At 41.2% G+C, this 22255-nt stretch overlaps 2 protein-coding genes across 4 annotated transcripts; both read left to right on the top strand.

The window, feature by feature from the left end:
* Positions 1-664: 664 nt before the first annotated feature.
* On the top strand, positions 665-15328 carry oafa (OAF homolog a (Drosophila)). Its single transcript, XM_035680055.1, has 4 exons — positions 665-1413; positions 12119-12253; positions 12370-12550; positions 13356-15328. The coding sequence occupies exons 1-4, from the start codon at positions 1183-1185 to the stop codon at positions 13628-13630; spliced, it is 822 nt and encodes a 273-aa protein (XP_035535948.1). The 5' UTR covers positions 665-1182; the 3' UTR covers positions 13631-15328.
* Positions 15329-15437: 109 nt separating this feature from the next.
* On the top strand, positions 15438-21773 carry tlcd5a (TLC domain containing 5a). 3 transcript variants are annotated; one of them, XM_035680057.1, is made up of 3 exons: positions 15438-16144; positions 17723-17926; positions 18330-21773. In XM_035680057.1, exons 2-3 carry the CDS (start codon positions 17731-17733, stop codon positions 18860-18862), a joined length of 729 nt encoding a protein of 242 aa, XP_035535950.1. In that variant the 5' UTR covers positions 15438-16144; positions 17723-17730; the 3' UTR covers positions 18863-21773. The 3 variants fall into 3 exon arrangements, with proteins under 3 accessions (XP_035535950.1, XP_035535949.1, XP_035535951.1); XM_035680056.1 differs by lacking the exon at positions 15438-16144 and adding an exon at positions 17447-17567; XM_035680058.1 differs by lacking the exon at positions 15438-16144 and adding an exon at positions 17462-17546.
* Positions 21774-22255: the final 482 nt, after the last annotated feature.

Raw genomic sequence — 22255 nt, 5'->3', positions numbered from 1 at the left:
TTCACAACGCAGCGCAACATAGATACATCAGATAAGCAACTGCAAAACTAAACAATGGTGAGCTCACACAGGGAGATTGTATCGGATTTGATTTTTATGCAACTTTTGTTTTGGTTATTAGCTTAGAGAGAATTCATATATCATCCTAGATGTTTGTTTTCCTCAGGCTGTAGGCGGTAGACTATAGTGTTGCTTTTCACAGTAATAGTAATACATTTCACACATCTGTGATGAACAATAGTGTTTAATATGTCAAGAGGATGTTTTTAGAATAATGTATCCAATTCAGGTATGATAGAAATTGATTGCATTTAATATATTTATCTTGATTTTTGATTTTAAAAAGGTTGTAAACTTATCAACAATAAGATTTTAAAAAATCTTTAATAGGCTAAATATTTTCCTTTTCTTTTGCTACTAGTTATTGTTTGCTTTTTTTTATCACCACCAGCTGCAGGTTAGAGTTTGCCCAGCCTTTTATTTATCCCTACATGGCAAGAGCAACATACACAAAGCTATGATTTACAAATCCTAACAACACCTTTGTTATAATTGTTGGGGGTATTATTAGTTCAGCCTACTTGCTGGAGTGCAGGAGGATCACATGAGGCCTTTAGGGGGATGGGCAGAGTTTTCAGAGGGTGGTATGGCTTTAAGGGTTTACTACCATCACTGCGCTCACTCACACTCACACAACAGAAAGTTTGGAGGCCGGCGAGCAGTGGGATACCGACGGATAGGAAGTGACGGGACTGCGTGAATTTCAGAGGAGTCGGGAATATCAACACAAAGCAGAATGAGAAGCAACGTGCGATCATCGGACTGTTGGCTGCGGTGCGTCGGGGGAAGCTGAAATTGCGCATGATCTCATATGAACAACGCCGGAGCGAGAGACTTCAGTGGTAGTGAACTAGGCTCCCAGGAGTGAAAAAAGCAGAAATTCTAGTGACGGGTTCTGTCGTCTGATTTCTATGACCGTGTTTGTAATTCTTCTGGAAAGTGCCGGCCGACTGGGGACCATATGGGACTGCGATCTATAAACTGTAACCCCGCTTTGAATATGAAGGAAAAGACTTTACGAAAAAATCCAAGTAAATAGTGAGATGGGGGGGATATGAGCGCAGATCTTTGGATTTCGCCTCGATTATTTCCTCTGTCGGGTTCAGTTTTGAGTCTTCTGGGATGTTTGCGAGTTGCATCTCTGCGCCTTCGGTTCGGATCCTGACCCGTCTGTGCGCCCTGGTGCTGGTCGTCGCTGTGGGACTCGGCTCAGAGCTGCGGGTCAGGGTCCGGCTCACTGACGGACTGGTGACCGAGGAGGTGTTGGAGGCTGACAGTGAGAGGGACACGATATCGCTCGAGTTCAAGCAGGGAGATGGGACACTCATCACTTTTGTGGCGGACTTCAAACAGGTGAGACGTGGTCTTGTTTACCATTTGAACTAAACGTTGTTAGGCCCCGAGGGGACGTTTCTATCCGACCATGATATATGAGATCTGGAAGAGGCTGTTAGAAAGTCTCCGATTACTTTATAATTGTGCATTTATCCTGAACCTGAACTTGTTACAAATGAGGACACTTCTTGGTTCCCAGAACTAAGGATGGGGTCCTTGAGAAGTCTCCAGTAAGTAAAACAATTTATTATAAGCCATTTTTCTTTGAATCCAAGACTTGGGACCTCTTTGAGATCTCTTTGAGGTCCCCAGACTTCACTTTCGGAAACCACTTATTTCATTTTTAAGTCATTTAACAATTTCACCTAATTGGGGCTTGCAGGAATCCTGGTGTGTATGTTTCACATGACCAGAAAGCCCCGCTCTAACAAATCCAAGTCTTGACCCCAGGGGTGAAGTCGACAGCCCCAAAACAAGGTGTGATAGATGGGAGTAAACGCCACTTCCTTGATACCTTTTTCCATTTTTTTTTATTATAACTCATAAGATCTGCCCTAAATCTATATCCCATCAAAGCTGAAATCAAGTGGCCACAATGGCTTCTTGGGTCAAGCTAAATGGTTGCCTCTAGGCAAGTATGCGGGCTCATAGATCTGAAGCTTTAAGGAAACCATCCAAAAAGCCTAAAACCCCCTGGAGCAGACATTGTTGCTCGCACATGAACTTAAGTAGAACTTGTTTCATTCATCTTTTTCCATCTCAGCTTGAGTTTCACAGAGGTCAAGACAGCTGCTGCTCCTCAGACTTGGATGTCCACAGACCCCAATGGCCTTAAAACCCCTGTTACTCCAGCCCAGAGCTGATCATCAGCCGCCATATTTAGCATTCTTCTAAAAGTAGCTGAGCAGATCAAGTGTCCCTCCCTGACCGGCATTACATCCACAATTTTTGGAAAGATGACGCTGTTTCACTTTTGACGATTACTACTCCGAGACATATAAATGTCAGTCCTGGAAGGAAAACTACAACTGCTTTGTGTAAAAGCGGGGTGGGACTCTCGGTGGCGCACAGAGCAAAGGCATGTGTCTGTGATGGTTGCTGTCACACAGAAGCTGACAGGCTGGCGAGATGTGAAGGGGGAGATTTACCAGGATTAAGTGGGCATGTCTGACCTTTTTGATCTGCACGTCTGGTTCACTAACCAAAACAGCTAATTTTGAGTTGAAAGAGAAGAGGCCGTCACCCCCAATCATTGGTGACAAACCAATATAAAGAGACATACACTGATCTGTGAGCAGGGAGCCGCTTGCTTGGTTGTGCAGGCGCCCGGTGTTCCCGAGTCCCTTCATGCATGCACACATGCGTGCACACACATGCACATATGGTTTCCTGTTTATTTGAATAAGCCTAATAGAACCTCTTAGATCACTTTTCTTTTCCGCTGCCTGGATTTATCTGTTACAGTTGTAAGTTGGCCTCCTTGCCCCCCCCACCCCCCACCCCACCTCAAAGCTCTTTCTCGCTGTGTCCCCCTCTCTGTCTCTTGCTCACTTCTTCCTGCCTGCTCTCTTCTAATTTCTCCTGCATGTGGTTTTCATTCAGCTCTTGTGCAGTATCTCCAAGATTCATGGAAAGTTGGATGAGCTGTCACTTCAAGCTGCCATAAATATACAGTCCAGATGAACGCATGTGGGAAGACGAGTGTTTTAACAGGGATGTTAAACACCGGAGATTTATACTGAACAACATAGCCAACGGTGGATAGGTACTGTACAGGTTAAAGTAAAGTTACTCGTCATTGAGTGAATCTAAATCTAAAAAAAGGATTTGATCTTTGCTACAACTAGGATCATTTCAAATAAAGCAGCCGTCTTGCTCTTTTCTGCTTTGTGGATACGTGGCAAAGATGAGATGGTAAATGTTATAGCCATTAGACACTGGCGGAGTAGTCTGCTAGATGTAAAAAGGAAGTTTAGTCAACCGTACTCAAGCAATGAATCACTGTGAGAATCAGCCGGACTGTGATTTCAGGAGGGTTACATTTGCTAGGAGCCATATGGAAAAGATGATGTGGTTTAGTTTGCTCATGACACCTCTGTGTCATGTTGAGTAAATCTCAACATGGAGATAACATTGTTAAGTTCAAACCACTGAAGAACTGGGATATTGTCATTTTAATGAAAGATAGGAATCATGGGAGGGAGTTGTTTATCCACTGTTTATGCTGTAATTACATTTGTAAGTTTCTGAACTTGTTAAAAACCTTTCACAGTGTAATTAAGGCATTTAATGTTAGGAATCTAACTATTTCATTACGGTCTTACAGCTAAATCTACTTTAAATGATGTACAATTGCAGCAATCTGTCTGCAGTTCAGTAATATCCTGATGACATGCTCAGTGTCATCGCCAAGTCTTGCAATACAACACAAACCCAGTGTGCTGTTGTAGCCTTGAAGAGACAATTCCTCTTAAGTCATGTGTTAGTTGCACATTCAGCACCGCTCTTTTCCTTCAGCAACCACTGCAACAATTTATGGTCTAACACAGTCTAAGACCTTGAGCTGAGCATAAACCATGTCTTGGAGATTAATCCAAGGGAAATGTCTCACATATTTGAGAGGTCTGTTTTGGGTCTCTCCAGATGTAGAAACTTTGTCAGAGAATCTAATCAGTTTGTACTCATGTGTCTTGCTTTCATGTCCAACGAGTGGGTTTGATCAATGCAGGAATGTGAGTGACTTCACAGGCTTCTCGGCTGAGTTAACACTTGAGGAAGTTTTAATTTCTGGGATCCAATGGTGCACGTCCTTGCAAGCACCTTGGTTCTATAATACAAAAAATTGAGAGTACTTTTTTTTTTTTTTTTATCTGCTTTGATTTATTTAAATAAACAAATACCAATAATAAATATCTGGCCACACTAATGCAGAAGCTGTTTTAAATTTGGAAAGCTTTCCACCCACACTAATGTTTTCAGATCATATTAGTCTGTCATCCTCACAGAAACCTTGTTTTTCATTCCATCCATAATACAATATCAAACCATTTTCAAAGTTAACCACTTCAGAGAATATTTTTCTATGCTGGAAAGTTTTATCCTCATCAGTGCAGACATGTGATGAGTGACCCCTTGCTGTGCTGATGGGTCAAAGAGAGCAACAGATGTTGAAAGCCACTTGACACTCACTATCTCACACTATCATGTTAAATGGGTCTGGATTTTGTAAACAATGGCACCGTGGCGAGAATGAGTTGTGTCATCCGTTTTATTAGATTCTCATTTCATTTCAGCCTCCTAACCGGATTGTGTTTCAGCTGGGGGCAGTTTTAACCTCAGGTCAGTTCACTCTAGTGTATATTCTGATTGTCTTCAAAGCACAGAGGCTTTATGGATACGCCCAACTGTAAGCTCGTCGTAAGAATGAATTCACACACACACCCTCGTGCTATGTCAAAAGCAAAATGGGAGTTGGGGGTTGGGGAGGCAGGTTTGGTTGGCCTTTCTGTGTGCCCTCCCTTTGGGATGTACGGTACAGTATCTGTGATACAGCTTGGCAGATGTCAATTCCTAGTTCTCGCACAGCCTTCATATACTGTGTCACCCATTAAAATTGTTCAAGTGGATTTGGACTGTGCCCTTTATTAGCTATTAGGCAAACTCTGTCCTGTGTGGGCGGCGTGCTGGCAATCCATTTTGTTCTGTTATTTTTGTTTTTTGGGAAATGCCGGTGTTTGCCAAATGAAGCAACTGCCGGTTGTTTTGTACTGTGCATCAGTTGCAAGTCATAGCAGTGCAGTCACCACATTTTATGCCTTGCTTGTTTTGTTCTTTGCGTTGACACACCTTTCCTCTCACTCAACCCTGAAACACCATCCCACTTTGTCACTTGCACAAACTTGTAAAGTCTTTTTTTACAGGTAAGTGTCACCCATTCCAGGAAAATGTTGTTTCAGACACTATTGAGGACGCATAAGTCTACATCTGCTACTGTGTAAGGTCAGAGCAAGTCACCCGTGAGTAACCAACACTCATGAAACTGTACATGTAATAAATTATCCCCAAACTACAGGAAAATGAAACAGAACTTTAAGTAGACTGTTTACGTTGAAGAGTATCTTAGAAGATGTCTACTCCTACTCAGTTTCACTTTCTATGCTGTGGCTCCTTTCTGTGTGGGAGAGAGATACTCCACAGATAAGTTACTGCATAGTCAAACAAGATGTGTGATTAAGAGGAACTGTATTGCTCTTACTTTTCAAGAAAGTAATATCTGTGTGACATGTTGCTTATAGTTTACATTAAGGTCCTGTGCAGGGAAATGCACAGATTCCATTTTATAGCTGAGATTATGTCAGTTGTGGGGTCCTTTTTTATATAATGCTGTTTCTGCTCCCTGCACCTTTCACTGCAATGTGTGCAGGCAATAGGACCTTTTTCAAAGATGAACCCATACACTTAAGTCGCTCTCCCAGCCACCCTTTGTTCCCTGCTGACTCTGAATCCCAGGAAAATAGCTTCCTCTGTGGCCTCGTCGTGGCACTTCAAGGCCCCACATGGGCCCCCTTTGGCCTCTCGTGGCCCCTTGGACCCTGTTGATGTCTTTATCCTTTATCCTCCTCCCACCAGTAGGCCAGATGTTCGTCTGTAATTCTGCTGATAAAGAAAAAAGATTCTAATTCCCACAGTCATGCAGGGAGAGAGGACGTAGCAGAAAGAGACAGATAGCTAACATCCACCTTTTTTTTTGTTTTGGGTTTTTTGGGGGGGTTTTTTTCCCCAGTGATCAGGGACTGTGGACTGCATGGTGCTGTGGGAACAGCCTTTGGATGGACAAGGAGACAGTAGTTGTGGCTTGCACCGTGCATAGTTGTGAACATTTCTAACTACCTCAGAGGATTTAAGATTGCAGTTGGCAACAAAAAGCTAACAAAGTGTTTACTCTGCCAAAGCTTCTGTTCTGTTCTCTACACAGTGTCCTGAAATGTCCTCTTGTGAAATGCATGGCTGTGTCCTTTTGGCTGGCTCAGCCTGGTTAGCTTCAAACTAATTTACTCACTGTGTGTTTGACTTCACTGTGCAACCCTTGTGACCACGTTCTTGTGCTAAAGTTATAAGGGTCTACACCTGGGAAGGTATTGCATCACCCCTTTTCCTGTCAAATAAACTGCTCTTGTGTCACATTCCCAAAACACAGTTTCTATTGTGAAAGAAAGAAAAATATGTTTTTGAAAGGGATGAAAATAACTAGCAGCAGGCTCCTCGGTTTTATTTTTAAAAAGAAACATTTTATAAGTAACATTTTCTAAACAGATTCATAAAAATTAAAGGTGTGACACACACAGAGATAACATTTCTTTTGAAAATTATTCAAATACCAGCCTTTAAAAATGATACTAATGAGCTATAGTTTCATTTACACCATTATTTTTGGCATTAAATAGCAGTTTGTGTGTCCCCTGCAACAGGATATGAAAGCTTTGGGACAACAGTTAGAGGCTGAAGAGGACTTTAGGCATCTCTATTGTTTATGCCTTATCTCTGTGCCTCATTTCCTTCCCTGTTAGCACTCACTGTTTGTCTCCTACTCATTTCCTGAATGCAAAGTCTCCATAAACAGTTTGGGTGTCTAGATAATTGTATCCAGACTCTGTGTGAATGAATAGTCCCCTCATTGTGGCCTGCACATACTTTGCACAGGTTTGAAGACTTTTTAAGATTAAATTGGAGGCTGTCGGGGGAGTTTCTGTGGGTGCATTTCTGAGTTCACATGTAACACTTAAATATTAACACTCCAGCAGTAGGAAAAGTAAGTTACCTTCCATTGTTGTCAGGAGAATAGCCAAAGGGAACACCTTTCTTTCCATGGCCTCCGGTGTTTTTATTGTCCAGTCACAGACACTGTTTACTAATTGGTTCACTCTTTAGACAGCCAGGTGTGACCAGCCCCAAATGTGACTCCACATTCCTGCCTTTGGAGCCTATGTAATTAGCTTCAACTCAAGCATTTCCTAGCGCAGCGGCTTTTCTCCCGCTCCTTTTGTCTGTGTGAGTCTGTCTTACCCTCTCTCTTTCTCTGTCTCCCAACATGATCTTTAATCCCTGCCTACACCTGTGCTTTTTGACTTGGCCCCCCTCATGCACCAAGGCAAATATTCTCCCCAACGCTAAAACACGGTAAAGCCGTAAGTTGTTTTTGAATGGGGATTCAAAGCCTTTCGGGTAGGTTGGGGGTCCTGAAAGTAAATACAACATTTCATCACTTTTGTTTCTTCAAATATTGGCCAAATGGATCTTCTGGAAGCCTGTATGATGCTGACACTGTGAGCTTTTATATACGTTTTTTTTTTTTTTTACTATGTGAGCTGTTGACATGGAAAGGTCCTCTAAGAACCAGAGTGGAGGATTTAGTGGCATCTGACAACAGTGTTGCAGATTACGGTGGCCGCAAAACTTGTGAAAGACCTTATCTATAGTCAATGTTTGTTTTTTGTCCTCTCCGGGCTACTGTAGAAACATTGCAGTTCAACATGGTGGCCTTCGTAGAATAGTATCTGCTCCTCCTGTAAATAAAAACGGCTCTTTCTAAGGTAGTAAAAACACAGTTCTTATTTTCAGGAGATTATACACTAATGAAAGCATACTTATAGATATTATATTCCATTTCTGGCAATAGAGCCAGACCATTGGACCATTTTAAAAGAGGAAAAAGTTCTAGTTGTTGCTTATTTTTTTTACAATATCAATATCAATAACTCAAATACCCACACAGACCCACAGTGATCCCAAATGACTCATCAGAGCGTGGCTGACCAACAGTCGTCCCCGGCCTGCCATCAGCCTTATCAACAGACAGGGTCTTAGAGGGGATTGGAAAACAGGAAGAACCTCCAGCACAGGGGATAGCTACTGGCACACTGTTTGTGTGTGTGTGCGTGTGCAAGCATGCATTTGTGTGTGTTTGACTGTCCATCCATGCATGCAAGTGCGAGTTGGCACAGTTAGTATGGCACCCAAAGTGAGATGTTCATGCCTTGCAGTAGTTATTTCACCAGGAGATTTAAACAGCTTTTAACTCCAGAGCCCTCACAGAAAAGTGACTTATTTTCTTTTCAGTTTAGAGCTTTACACAACTAATTTTCACAGCCATTAAAGCAGATATATACTCTGTGAAAAAAACATATTTAGCCTTGCTGGGTTACAACTACAGTGACGGAGAATGTTCACTGTAAATGGCACCCTTTGAGTGTCTGAATAGGCTTTTGTTCACCTCTTAAATAACCTGACCCACCAAAGGTAACCACCAATGAAAGAGCCCCCACCTCTCTCCTGTTTAACAGGTCTTAGTATGACCCACTAGTCAGGTTGCATGAATACAGACTTGTGTTTGGCTGTTGGCCAGTGGTAGTTTGTCTGCAAATGGCCAAGTCCCGGGTGTCAGGGAGCAATGCTGAGGAATCTGTACTTGTGTTGATTATTTATAGCCCTGCTGACATTTACACTGCTCTGGCCGGGAAAAACTCAAGGCTGCACTGTGCTTTGATTATGGTATTACAAGTCTTTCTCAAGATGGGGAAATGTCACTCTTTTAATTCTTAATGTCCATACCTGGTGATTTGCTCTAAATGTTGGTCTGCAAACCTTTAATTTTATGTAATTCTGTGGAAACGCACTTTTAGGGGGTGACTCATTTTCCTGATACAGTATAGGCCTCACTTCCTTAAGGAGTAGTTGTGAATTCAAGTGGCATTACTCTTCATTTTCAAGCTCTAGCAGGCCCACTGGTCTATGATGTCCTAAAGATGAGTCAGTGTTTTCCTATTCAGATGAATCCCTGGCATTAACTTTGTCCACTGTTTCGTAATCTAGGATATTGGGGCAGCAATCTATACCCAATAGCCCAGATGAAGCCGGTTCTGCCACAACACAAAACAGTACGTTAGCCCCTATTGAAGAGCTTGACACCTGCCTCTATTATATTTGTCTGATCTTCAGTCATACACTACCAGTATCATCCCCCGTCAGCAGTTTGAATAATTCCTAAAACTTAAAAAGGAAAAACACCACCGACCGACTTAAAAGAGGTAGCTGTTTGATCAGTCAGATCAGTTTTACTCTCTCTCCCGGTGCTTGGATGCTGCCTGTCATCATAACAGGTGTAAAACCTTCTTTAATCATATTACTGCACGTTTCACTCTTTTGCAGCGTTTTCTTTTATCATACTTTTTTTTTTTAGTGTGTCGGCACAATGGAGTCAGTGTGTGCATGTGCCAGTGCTGGTTTAAGGCAGGCAGATGTGAGTCTAGTCTTATCCAAACAAACAGTTGAATCCAACAGCTTCTGTCTGGATGGAGATGTGGAGATGATGTCATTGTTGTTACTCTTTTTGCTTTTAGAAGCCATGCTGATTATTATCTTGGCAGCACCCAAACCGCTAAGATATCAACACTGGTTTGTTATTGCCATTTAAAGGCCACGATTAAACTTAATTTCTCTTAACAGTTGGCTGGAGACCCACTGGCTGCAGGCAGAAATATTTTATGGAGTCTTTTTATTCAGTGACACCTGTATGTGTAAATTAATAGTTTGTAATATATATGAAAAGAGTCTGCTAAATAAATAACATAAATAAAAATCAAATGACAATAGCAGTGACTCGACAGGACTCCAGGAAGGTACTGTGCCTGAACAAGCTAGAGAAAAGCACCCTGCAAATATAACGTCTTAATTAGCAAGCTTTAGAGGTGCTGGTAGGCAGATTTTGTTACCTTCGAACAGCCAGGCCAGCTGGTCCCCCCCCCCATTTCCAGTCTGAATGCTAAGCTAAGCTAACTGAGTGCTGGCTATAACTTCATATTTAGCATACATACACGAGAGTGGTATCGATTTTCTCATCTAACTCTCCGTAAGAAAGCAAATAAGTTCATAACCCCAAATTATTCCCATATGGCTTTTTTATTGTGCACATATGACTTGACATAAAGTTACATCAGAAAAAGCTGTTGTCACACTAAGCACTGTTGCCCTCCTCTTGCCCTTTTTGGCCTAAATCCAAATGCAGGGCAGTAGGAGTAGACAATCATTAATCTGGACACATAATGACACGAGGAGGAGGAGATCTCAGCGTCTACACTTTACCATTGAGTAGGTTCCAAAGAAGCGGAGTTGGTGGAGCTACCCTGCTTCTCTGTAATTACCCAGAGAGTCCTGGGGCAAATCTATGTGGCTGACGTGAATGCCTTCCCCCTTCTTTCTCTCTCTCTGCCTACACACACTCACACACGTAGACACAGCATAGCGCCATGTGTCTGCAATATGGGAGGTCTTGAAGTCGTGGCCTCTGCGTCTCCCTACACTTGAGGGGAAATGGCACTCTCGGCCGTCTCTTGTCGGCATTGTACTCCTTCTTCCTTACATCTCACTATGCTCACGGTGATATATCCATGCCTACTTTAGTCTTGACATTCTCTTTAATCATTCAGACTTTGTTCTTTTTATAAAAAAAAACAGTATATAAAACATCTGAGGTATTAAATTTAGGTGTTCTGTGTTTTTACGGCCCTTTGAGTCCATGTTTTCGTACAACACCGAGCAGCTCACAGAGATATGCGAGGGGAAAACTGAGGTTAATATCACATAAAGTCTGTGAATCAATATTTGCTCAGTAATTTGCTTTCCAAAGGTCAAATTGTATCGCATGATTGTCTTGTGTAATGCCCGTGCTTGTATTGTACGTCTGCCAGAAATTTTTTTCACAGACAAAAGTGGTTCTTAAATCGAGGAACTGGTGATCATGCAAAGTATTCTTATTAAGAACTACAGAGCGTAAACACTTCTCTCCAGTGTGCACACTTACAGCATACAGAAAGTGGGACCAAAGAGCTCAGGAGAACTCAATGGGGTTATCTTTGTGGCTGGTTAACTGTCCCAGAGTTCCTCCTGCGCAGGGAGTGAAAGCCTTGAAAATGCTACTCCTCTGCAGCCTGTTTGCTTCAGACGGGTGTGTGAAAAGCGGAGGAGGGGTGTTTTGGACTGTGTGTGTCTGTCTTGAAGCAGAAGCCAAGGGATGGGAGGGGGGTGTCTGATGAATAGGAAGACAGGTCCGCTGCTCTGCTCTCCCCACTGCTGGAGCTTCCCATCATGCTTTGCATGCCCTCTCACAGAACTCTTTATGGCCTTGGGTTTGGCGCCAGATCTCCCACACACTTGCCAACAGCAACAAGTTTTTTTGTGAACTCTCCACTATCACCATTTTCCTACTTCTACAGTTCCACATAAAACAGCGTGGTAAAATGTTTCTGACTTTTACGGCATGTGAGGAACTCTTGATAAGTTTGTCAAGAGACCGGCCCAAAGCCTTAATTTGACAGTACAAATAACCAGAGCATGACTAGAGCAACATTGCACAGGCCTACAGACAGTAAAAAGTATCAACAAAGTGTCAGATGAGGCTCAATGGGTGTAGCAAACATAAACCCCTCTTTACTTTTAACAGACGGTTGTTTGAACATCTTTGAACTTCACATATTGAATTACTTTGAGTGTCTGGTAAAAGTGCTACATTAAGTACTGAAATGGAAAGAATATTTGTTCTAATCTGTATGAGCCTACACATATAAACAGTAAGTTATTATAACCTCGCCTCGTGCACCACTTCAATGTCTTCTGGGAATCGTCTGTTTATCCGTTCAGCCAGTCATCTCTCATCCCTTATGTCTTACAGGATGTGAAGATATTCCGAGCGCTGATCCTGGGCGAGCTGGAAAGAGGGCAGAACCAATACCAGGCCCTGTGCTTCATCTCTCGCCTCAGCCGCAATGAGATCATCCCCAGTGAGTCCATGGCCCGTCTCAGGCAGGTATGACAGAGCAGATCAGGCAGCATTTAAGTGTTTTATTATGAAAAATGGAACATTTATATGTTCCCATATAAACACAAGAGTGTGAAAACTGATAATTTGTGATGTCTGCTCAGAAAAATCCTCAGGCCATCCGTTTGGCAGAGGAGCGGAGAGGACTGGAGCAGCTGACAATGAGCGTGGCGGTCAACCTAAGTCGGGCCTGGCAGCTCAGCTCCCACATCCACAACATGTGCAGCGAGGCCCGGGAGGCCATCTACACCAGGGAGGCTGATGTCAAACACTGGCTGGACAAAGGTCAGTGGTCTGTTGGTTCTCCTCTGTTGGTGATTTGTACAAAATGTCTGCCTGTAGTCCTATCTCTTTCCCCTCCCATCCCTCCTGATTGCCTCTATACACTCTATGCCTGTACTGACACTCTTTATCTCCCCAACACTCTCTATCTTCCCTGTTTGTATCAGCTAAACACCTCTTTCCTCTTCATTTTAGTGATATTACTCCAAGTATTATCTCTGCCGTTTTGTTGATAAGGCTCTATTACTGTTCACGCTATCTATGTTAACCAGTTGTCTCTTTTAATTCCTGATAAAGGCACCCAGCACACTGGTTTTTAGGTACATTTATTTCTCTAAACAGTCGGAGAAATAACTGGTGACATGATTGTACAAAACTACCTAAACTACTACCTAAATTGATTTTTATAATCTATTTGTTATTAAAGGCCGTTATGCAGTGGGATCCAGTACCTTAATGGCAATGAAGTTCAAATTATCCAGGCTGAGGAGAATCCATACGACAGCAGTATTGTCCATTGACAGCACTGTTACAGAGGAAACAATGTTGATGGTCATGGTTCACCAAGCACTCTGCACCATTATCAGCCGAGGGATTCACAGTAGCATCTCCTTTGCATAACAAAGCTCCCCTTTTACTGCACCATCTCCCCTCTTTTAAGCCACTTTGTTTGCCCTCTCCAGTTCAATACAGTATTTAATTGAGTGAAATCATAGAGAGAATGATTCACATAACTCTATGATAGCTCGCTTTTGTTTTTAGTACCACATGCTTGAATAATAATGCCCCTCTCTTTTCTGTGTTATAGGAGTGGATGGCTCCTTATTTGAGGTCCTGCCCCAAACAACGGAGGCGCCCAACTTTCAGGCCTGTCACTTTACGAAAGACTTGTGGCAGCCCTGTCTCTGCACATACAGCCTGCGTCTGGAGTGGTACCCATGTCTGCTCAAGTACTGCCGCAGCCGGGACACCACAGGCAAAGGCTCTAACTACAAGTGTGGCATAAAGAGCTGCAGCAAGGGTTACCATTTCACCTACTATGTTCCTCAAAAACAACTGTGTCTATGGGACGAGGAGACCTAGCATTTTGTTCTGGATGGTTAAGAAAAGAGAAATACATTTTTCCCAGCCAAGCCAATGCTTCTCCACCCATGCTATTCAAAGTAAACACAGTAAGACTGGACCTCGGTTTATATGATGGTAAGTGAAGCAGTCTCAGGTGGGGAGTGGTGAGATCCAGATGTTCAAGCTGAAACTGAAATGAATTCAGGTTCCAAATGAGACCAAAACCTTGACAAGGAAGGAGACATGCAGGCCACAGTTGTTCAAAGAGGGACCCACTAACTTTAAGCCTTTTCTTGGACATGTGACATATCGTTGTCAGCTATAATGTGACTTTGCCAAGATGCTGTCACTTTTGTGCCTTTATTGTGGAGAAATTATTGGAGCAGATGACAGACAGACAACAACAATAACCTCTCAAACAAGCTACGGTATGCACAAAGCTTGGACAGTGCATTTCTGCTCAATTAAACACCAGCAGAGGAACAGCAGAGTCCCACTCTAATCAAAAGAGTCATACAAACACAAGCTTCCATTATGGTGAAGGAAAATGTGGATGGTGGATTTATCTTTCTTACAAAGCTATGTGAAAAAAACAGTTTATAGCCAGCAAAAACGCCTGTTTATAACAATGTAAGCTGGCTGACAAAGAAAATGCTTCTCCAATGCTGGCTTTATTTATTTTAGTTGCAAAGTGAAATTATGGAGGACTATTTTTGTATCTTTTTTTTTTGTTTGTTTAAAAATAACCTCATCAGTTTTCTTTCCTTTTTGCATTAAACAAGCTCTTAAAGGCACACGTCTGAACCACAGGTCCTCAATAACAAGAAGTATTCAAACACATTTCAGAACATTTTAACCTCTTGCATTTTGGATGTTGTTTCTAGGCTCATCCATATGCCATGCTACTTTGTTGCTCATGGTTATACAGAGAGTAGGGATAAACAGGTGTAGTATATTCTTTAATAGGACAGTTTTAGTTCTGCTTTCCCCATCATGTCCACCAGTCACACTCTCATTCTGTTTTCAAAAGTGTCAAACCAAAGTCAAAGGAAATCCTGTCAAAAGAAGGGTGTAATATATCAGTTTCTAGAAACAGACTCTTCAGTATGGTGTTTTTCCATGTTGAGTTCACTAAAACTGCAGTGTGGCCTTTTTTTTTTTAAACAAACAATACTGCCCTCTTCTGGATAAACAGTGTTTCTGTTGTATCCAGTTGCCAGAATTCTGGTTTTTGGCTTCTGGGTTTATGTGTTCATGTCCACAGTTTATAATTTATGAATTTTATATCCCTTATCATTTTCATATGTAATTCAAGGGGCACTTCTTGAACATGTGGGACCAAATTTCATTTTGTCCGTTTGTTCTTTAGAGCAATAGGTTGAAGTATATTTTTGGTTTGTCTTACCTCCATCTTCATTTCAGTCTTTACTGCCATATCAAATCTTTTTTTTATGTGTTGGTATGTCCTACTAACTAAAGAACCAAATGAGTGAAACATTTCTATTTGTGGCCTTTTCTGGTGATCAAGTGCCTTAACATTTCCACTGATATATTTGCTATGTAATTGTAGATTAAGTTTGTAAACATATTTTTTCTATGAAAGAGTTCTTTAAAATGTTGTAAAAAGTTGCCATAAGGAGAAAATGAAGCAATTAGTACCATTCAAGAGTTGTGTTTTACATGAATTGTTTCAATAAAGTCTTTCTTTGCACTGCATGCAGCATTGTAAGTAACTATTTTGGGGGACATTTTAGAGTACATTAAAGAGCTGGCAGGAAATGATAACAAAGCTCACAGGTTGGAATGGGAACTGGGAACATTACATAATCAGCATTTGAAACCACTTGGTTACCAGGATGCTCCATAATGTGAGGAAAATATCTGTGTAGTGGCCCAGTCTGTGGAGGTCAAGCACAGGCAAAACTGGAGCAGCCTTGCTTGTGGACACCTCGGCAGTGCTCCCCACCAGGGTTTCAACCCAGATCACGCAGGTAGGATGGTTCTCTGCAACCCTAACACCACCGTGCAGCCTCCTATTACACATGTTTGCATGTATTATTATTGTTATGTAGTTCTTCCATTTTGTCCCTCTGCTGGAGGAGAAATCGTATGTAATTCCTGCTATTGACCGCAAGGTGTCGCCACTGTTAAGAAATGCATGAGGCAACATCCCATCGCCTTAGGAAGACGTCAAGAAGGATGGAAACGTGCTTTTTTTGGTTAAATATCTAATACGCCTGCCATAATCTCTAAACTACGGCATAGTAAGGGATAATATAACCCAGGCTGAACCCTAACACATGCTACATTTGCATGTACAGCGACTGATAAGGTGGAGGGGAAATGAAGGGATGCTGAGGGAGGCTGTTGTGGTTGCTACCGGCGGAGCTAAAATAAAGGACAACAAATAGCAGCCTTCTTGTGTCTGCAAACAACCCCTGTACGCGTTAACAGTCCGCTTCAGAAACACCCCTAAACTGGACACACAACACACAGGATGTAGCTAAACGAAGAGAGATGTGCACCATCAAGGTAATGGTATTTTACTGCGTTTGTGAACATGTTACAATCCCATAAGAAAACGCTTTTGTTAGCCCCCCTTTAACGTTAGCTTGCTACCGGTCCGTTTGCTATCTGGTCCAGCTAACTGGGTAGTTAACCTGTTAAATGGAGGTAAGCTCTGGTCTTCTTGGCCCCTTGCAGTGTAGGAGCTTGTAAGATTAGTTTAGCAAGAGAATAACCATTAACTTAACGCTAACACTAATCCAGCTGGCTGCCTTTTGTCATTATTTCCTGTTACAGGTTTCCATGGGAACGTAATTAAAGTGTTATCTCTCATTTGAAAAGCATCAAACAGTCCCAGTATCTCTCACCTGTGTGTATATATAACTTTATTTCACCATGAAAGGTTAACAAAGTCTCCTTTAAACAGGAGTGTATTGGCGACAAATAGCAGCACATAGGACACAGGTTATAAAACATGTCATTTATAATAAGTTACAATAAGTTACATGAAATCTGTCTGTTTAATCATTTTACTTGCTGCACTTTTGGTTTGTGTTATATGCTGTTTATTATGTGTTTTATTTATTTCTATATTTTTTGCACGTCCAGATCCCATGTTGGATTTGATCTCTGCCTTTTTTGTGTGTTACATGTAGTTTGTGTTAATGACAGAATAAAACCAAACTGAACTTAAAGCTCCATATCTCACCCATTCATTGTAGCAGTTCACAGGTAAAACGAGAAAACAATAAATCGATCAACACATAAACTATTTGGGTAACTGATTGTTAATTTCATGCACATTTCCAGCCTCTTAAATGTGAGGATGTGCTGCTTTTCTTAACATGTGACAGTCAACTGAATGTCTTTGGCTTTTGGTCTGTTGGTTGCAAATCAAGACGTTTTGGATCACAATCCTTAATTTTTGGTGCTGCTATTTATTGAAAACTGTTTTGGAAAGCTATACCCAAATTGATTTGTCCCACTTCATATTATTGCATGGCACAGCTTCTTCACCGCCCCATGCTGCCCTGACATCCATGACGCCAGACTGCTGGGCGTAACACCCAAGACAACAATAATACATTTTGGATTCATTTATTGTGTTGTAAAAGAGCACATGTAATTTAACAACTAACTATATTTCTCATGCGAGCTGTCTGAGGCCCAGCACCCAGTGACCTCTCGTCTAGTTTTGAAACTCGGTTCAAGTCTTTGAGACTCGAGTGTACATCTTGTTCCAGTCCAGTGAGTGTGGGCCTGTCCATCTGCATGGTCTCACCTCCTAGCACAAACGTCACAACAGAAGAGGAGACGTCCCCCTCACCCCACCAGACCCTCGGCCTGCCAACTATAGTGCTATTATAGTTCAAGCAAAGGCTAATTGTTGGTCACTTACAAAGGATTGCACAGTCTAAGTCTTTGGACGGTAATGCTGTCTCTTTCTACTGTAAGCGATATTACAGAGCAAGATGCGCCTGTATGCTTTTTTGTCTTTCCGTGTAATGTGATTCAAAGTTGGCTTGATGAGTGCTGACAGAGAAGTTTTTGAAAGAAACCGTAAGTTGTTTTTTTGCTGTTTTTCTTGATCGTTTTTGTCTGTAGAAGAGAAGATGGCACTGGTTGTGGTTGGTGCACTCCTGTCCCTGTCCTGCTGGGTCTCTCTCTACTTTATCTTGTGCAACATTAACCGGTCCAGGAGCTACGAGTGGAACTGTCGCCTCGTCACCCTGCTACACGGCATCCTGGCAATCTGCACCACAGCATACATAGGCTATGTGGACGGACCCTGGCCTTTCACTTATCCAGGTAGGACGCTTACCCTCTGTTAACTGTAACTTAAGACATAATTACTAAACAATAAGGGCTGTCATAGTGATAGAAAAATATCAAGTAGAAGTAAAACAAACTGAAACTAAAGTCTTTAACATTATGTTTTAAATGCTACTTCAGTAATTGTCAAGTCATGTAAATCTGTCATTTTATTAATTATTATTGATTAGGTCTTCTTTGGCTAATTGTTTCAGCTCTACATTGCTTAGTAGCTTGAGTGTTACCCTTCAGCAGTGACCAGATGTTTTTACCATTCCTATCTTTATAGGTTCTTCTTTTCACATGTTGATATTTACAGTTATGTGCTCTTGTCATGATTGGTTTTGCTTGTATTTAAATAACATGCTAAATCCTACATGTCTCTGTTCACGGACGCCAGGTACTAAGAACACTCCTCTGCAGATAAGCGCCATGGTGCTAAGCCTGGGCTACTTCATTTTTGATATGGCCTGGTGTGTGTACTTCCGCACAGAGGGACCCGTTATGCTGGCCCACCACACAATGAGCATCCTGGGAATCCTGTTGACCCTGTGGTTGGGGGAGTCTGGCATCGAGGGCTGCGCTGTCCTCTTTGGCAGTGAAATCACCAACCCCCTCCTGCAGGCACGCTGGTTCCTCAAACAGACGGGACATTACGGGACATGGCTGGGGAACGTTGTGGACGTCTTGTTTGTGCTGCTGTTTGTGGTGATGCGAATCTTTGTAGGAGGTACAATGCTGTACTGTGAGCTGATCTCCCCAAGACCCAGATTCTTTATCAAGTGTGGGGGAGTGGCCATGTACGCTCTATCCTGGGTGTTTATGGTGGACATTGTTCGATTTGCCATTCGGAAGAGCAAGAGCTGGCACAAGCCGCAGAGAGACCAACAGGAGACAGTGGCAGCTAATGGCCATGAAGGGAAGAAGGACTAATCGGCTTGTATCGCTCGAAAGGAAATCGATTCACAATTTCACTTTGGACGTGCAAAGGAAAGTGCAACAGAAATAATTTGTTAAACTGAAATTTTAAAAAAAAGGTATTTCAAACTCATAGTTTGCTATGTCAAGAAGTATCCTGTGGCATCTGTCTGTAACGTCCAGCACCTGTGCATTTTAAAAAAACTCTGTTTTTTTTATGCAGTTATTGCAGCTGAACACATTTGTGTAAAATGTGCAGTTAACAAACAACACAGATGTAGTTTATGTCACTGAAAACCAAAGCACTTTGTATAAACACATGACCAGATGTTGCTTTCAGTTGCAGTGAACTATGGCCTAGTCATATGTGGTGGTGGTGGATGTTGCTTCGAAGGAAAGCTCAATGTTAGGAAATAAACTGTTTACATGTCATGCCCTAGGTCCTTGTGAAACATTTTGGTTATTAAAAAAGTAAGGATTGGTTTTCCTTGTAATCCTGTGGGGGTTTTTTAGCGCATGTAAAACTTGCAGATGTGAAAGGTATACTCAGGGAGATGAAGTCACAGAACAGAAAGTCGGGGTGAATTCCAGAGAAATGTGTGTGATGTGTTTGATTACTTTGTTTCATATAGTTTATAGTAATCCCTCTAAGGTTTTGCTTGCTGTCCTATTCCAGACCCTGCCCAAAAAAACATTTATTGTTTATTATACGGCGTCATGTGAAGGGATTCATGGGAAAGAACCTCTCAATTACGTAGTTCTACACTGGTAATGCTATTTGGATACTTATGTAAACTATAAATATCATCAGATGTTTGGTGTCAGAATTTGTACTTTATTTAGCATTTTAAGTTGACTGTGAACGTACACCTGCATGACTTACTTTAATCTTTTTGACAAAAGTCAGACAAAAGATCTGTACGCGGTCATGATAGCTCCGACTTCATTGGATTTAACAGTCATTTTACAGTCTCACAGAGATCTTATCAAGTGTGACTTGACAATTGAATTTAGTTTATTGTGAGCTATCTGTACAGTGTTCTGCTCTTTTGTCTGACTTCTGTTTCCTTTTTTTTTATCCAGAACCTTTAAACATTTTTCAGATGTATGTGCTCTACACTCTGTTTGCCTGAATCTTTGAGACGAACATACTGTCAGGACCAATCAGGTAGTCTCTGACTTGACTTGCAATCATGCATGCAACCTCAACCCTTTTGTTTTGTTGCCCCTAAAGTTTTAGATATCTCTATTAAATCTTTACACAAGTCAGCTACACACACACAACTATGGGCTGGGCAATAGTTGTCATTGATCAGTTTTCAGTAGAATCATCATGGCGAGATGATATCATCATATCACGTTGTTTTAAAAAGTTGTCCACTGTAATAATTCCAAACATACTAACATACAAAAACAGCTATTTAATTTAAGTGTGGGGTGTTCTGTATGAGTTGTAGTATTTTATGTGTGTTTTTTTCCTACAGTTGCCACAATGTGGTTAGAAAAATATTTATCTGATTATTACGATATTGATTTAAACCCTTTTGGCCAGACGCAACACACAAGTGCATCATGGGATGAAGGCCGGTAACTTGATATGCGTGGAGAATATTACAATTTTGCCTCCTCCATGACTGGATTTGTTTCTCGCTAAGAAAGTTACCAAACTACCAGCGCTCATCTTTGCGCTCAGACTTTATATATCAGAGTTCTTATTATAATGACCACATCCGGTTTGTTGTTTTAGTGCACGTTGGTCTCTGCAGTAGTGTTCTAAAACACTTTTCATCCCTTTGTTTTCTGATTTATATTTGATTTAATGTGTTGTTCTCATAGGTCTGTTTACATGGCTGCCACTGTTAAGAATCATGTGAGCATCACCATTATATCCAAGACAGTAAAACTCTAACTGGAGTGTGCCTTAGTTATGTGAATGTACTTCCATAATTTTTTGTTTGGTCTTTATGTTGTGATGTACTGTAAACCCTCCAACGTAAGCGTAGGAGTAATGAAGAACTATTTTCAGTTTGGGGTTTTATGATTCGCCTTTTGTGCGTGAAGTGAAATAAAGATGCGATAGATTGTTTGTATGCTTATGAATAAATTTCAAACAACAGAATGTCAACTAAAACTAAACAATAAGCTGCATTTGCCTCAGTAAATGCCAAAGACACTGTAGATGTATTATTGGAGTGAGACTGTAGTTACCTACGCTGTCCACATGATGGTGTCATATCAAAGAATGATCAGTTAAGAAACACATGAAGACATTAAAAGGCAAAACACCTTTACAGATTTCTCAAGTGAAAATAGTGTCACATTATACTTTTGGTTAAGCAAAAGTTTAACTAAAAGACAGTTTTACTTTTTGTTATCCTTTTTTAGCAGAAATTCAACAGTTTTAATGATGTTTTCATGTGTTGGAGCACACAAAGTTTACAATGGTCTGTGATATTGTATGTAATACCCAGTGTATTAGATGTATTGTAGTATTGTTGTCAGCTGACACGTAACTAATGACAACACAGTAAGGATAATCATATACAGTGTACTACTTCATACATTAATATGTGACAGGATAACAACAAACAAACAAAATAGATCAAAAGAAGATTGTGATAGAAGAATAACTGTAACATTGTTTCATTCATATACACAAACACTGTCTGTTTAAATTAAATAGGATTTGGACAGATTCATTGTGGTGGTGCACAAAATGGCCTTTTGAACACCCACTACTAACCGTATCCTACATTATAACATTGGTGATGCTGGGATCTTAAGTGCATTTTTAAAACAACATACTTAATAGACGACTAATGGAATCAATGAATATTGATTGCACTGAATGTGGATATTGGTATTGAAATACACTGACTCTGCATTAGTTTGTAGATGGACTTTTAAACTAAATAAATACTGAGATATGAATGAAAGCATCCAGATTGACTGAAATATATTTTGCATGTTCATCATTATGTGTCTTATACTCTCTCCCTCTCTGTCTCTCTTCCTCTCTCTCTACACACACACACCACACACACACACACAGCAACTCGAGTGTGTTTTCTCTCTGTTTTTCAGTGTCTTTCTCTCTATGGGTGAGTTAAGGAAATTTCATTAGAATAGGAGTGTCTTCTTGTGAATGATGGACAATGGCCCGGACTGTAAGCTGTAAATACTGAACATGACTGTTCTCTCAGTCCCAGACCAACCACAGACAGACAGAGAGCCATGGAAACCATAAAATAATCATACAACAACACATATAATCATCAAGTTAATCAACCACCTAAAGAAAAGTGCCTCCTTACTGGAAGATTACGCAGACATCTTTGCCTGCCATGGAAAAGTCAAGAAATATCTATACAAGGATGTGTTACCAAGGATTATTTTCATTATTACATA

Source organism: Morone saxatilis, unplaced genomic scaffold, assembly GCF_004916995.1.
Source record: "Morone saxatilis isolate NCDOM2014 unplaced genomic scaffold, NCSU_SB_2.0 Contig8, whole genome shotgun sequence".
NCBI lineage: Eukaryota > Metazoa > Chordata > Actinopteri > Moronidae > Morone > Morone saxatilis.
The sequence above is the reverse complement of the archived record's forward strand: the minus strand, read 5'-3'. Positions and strand labels throughout refer to the sequence as shown.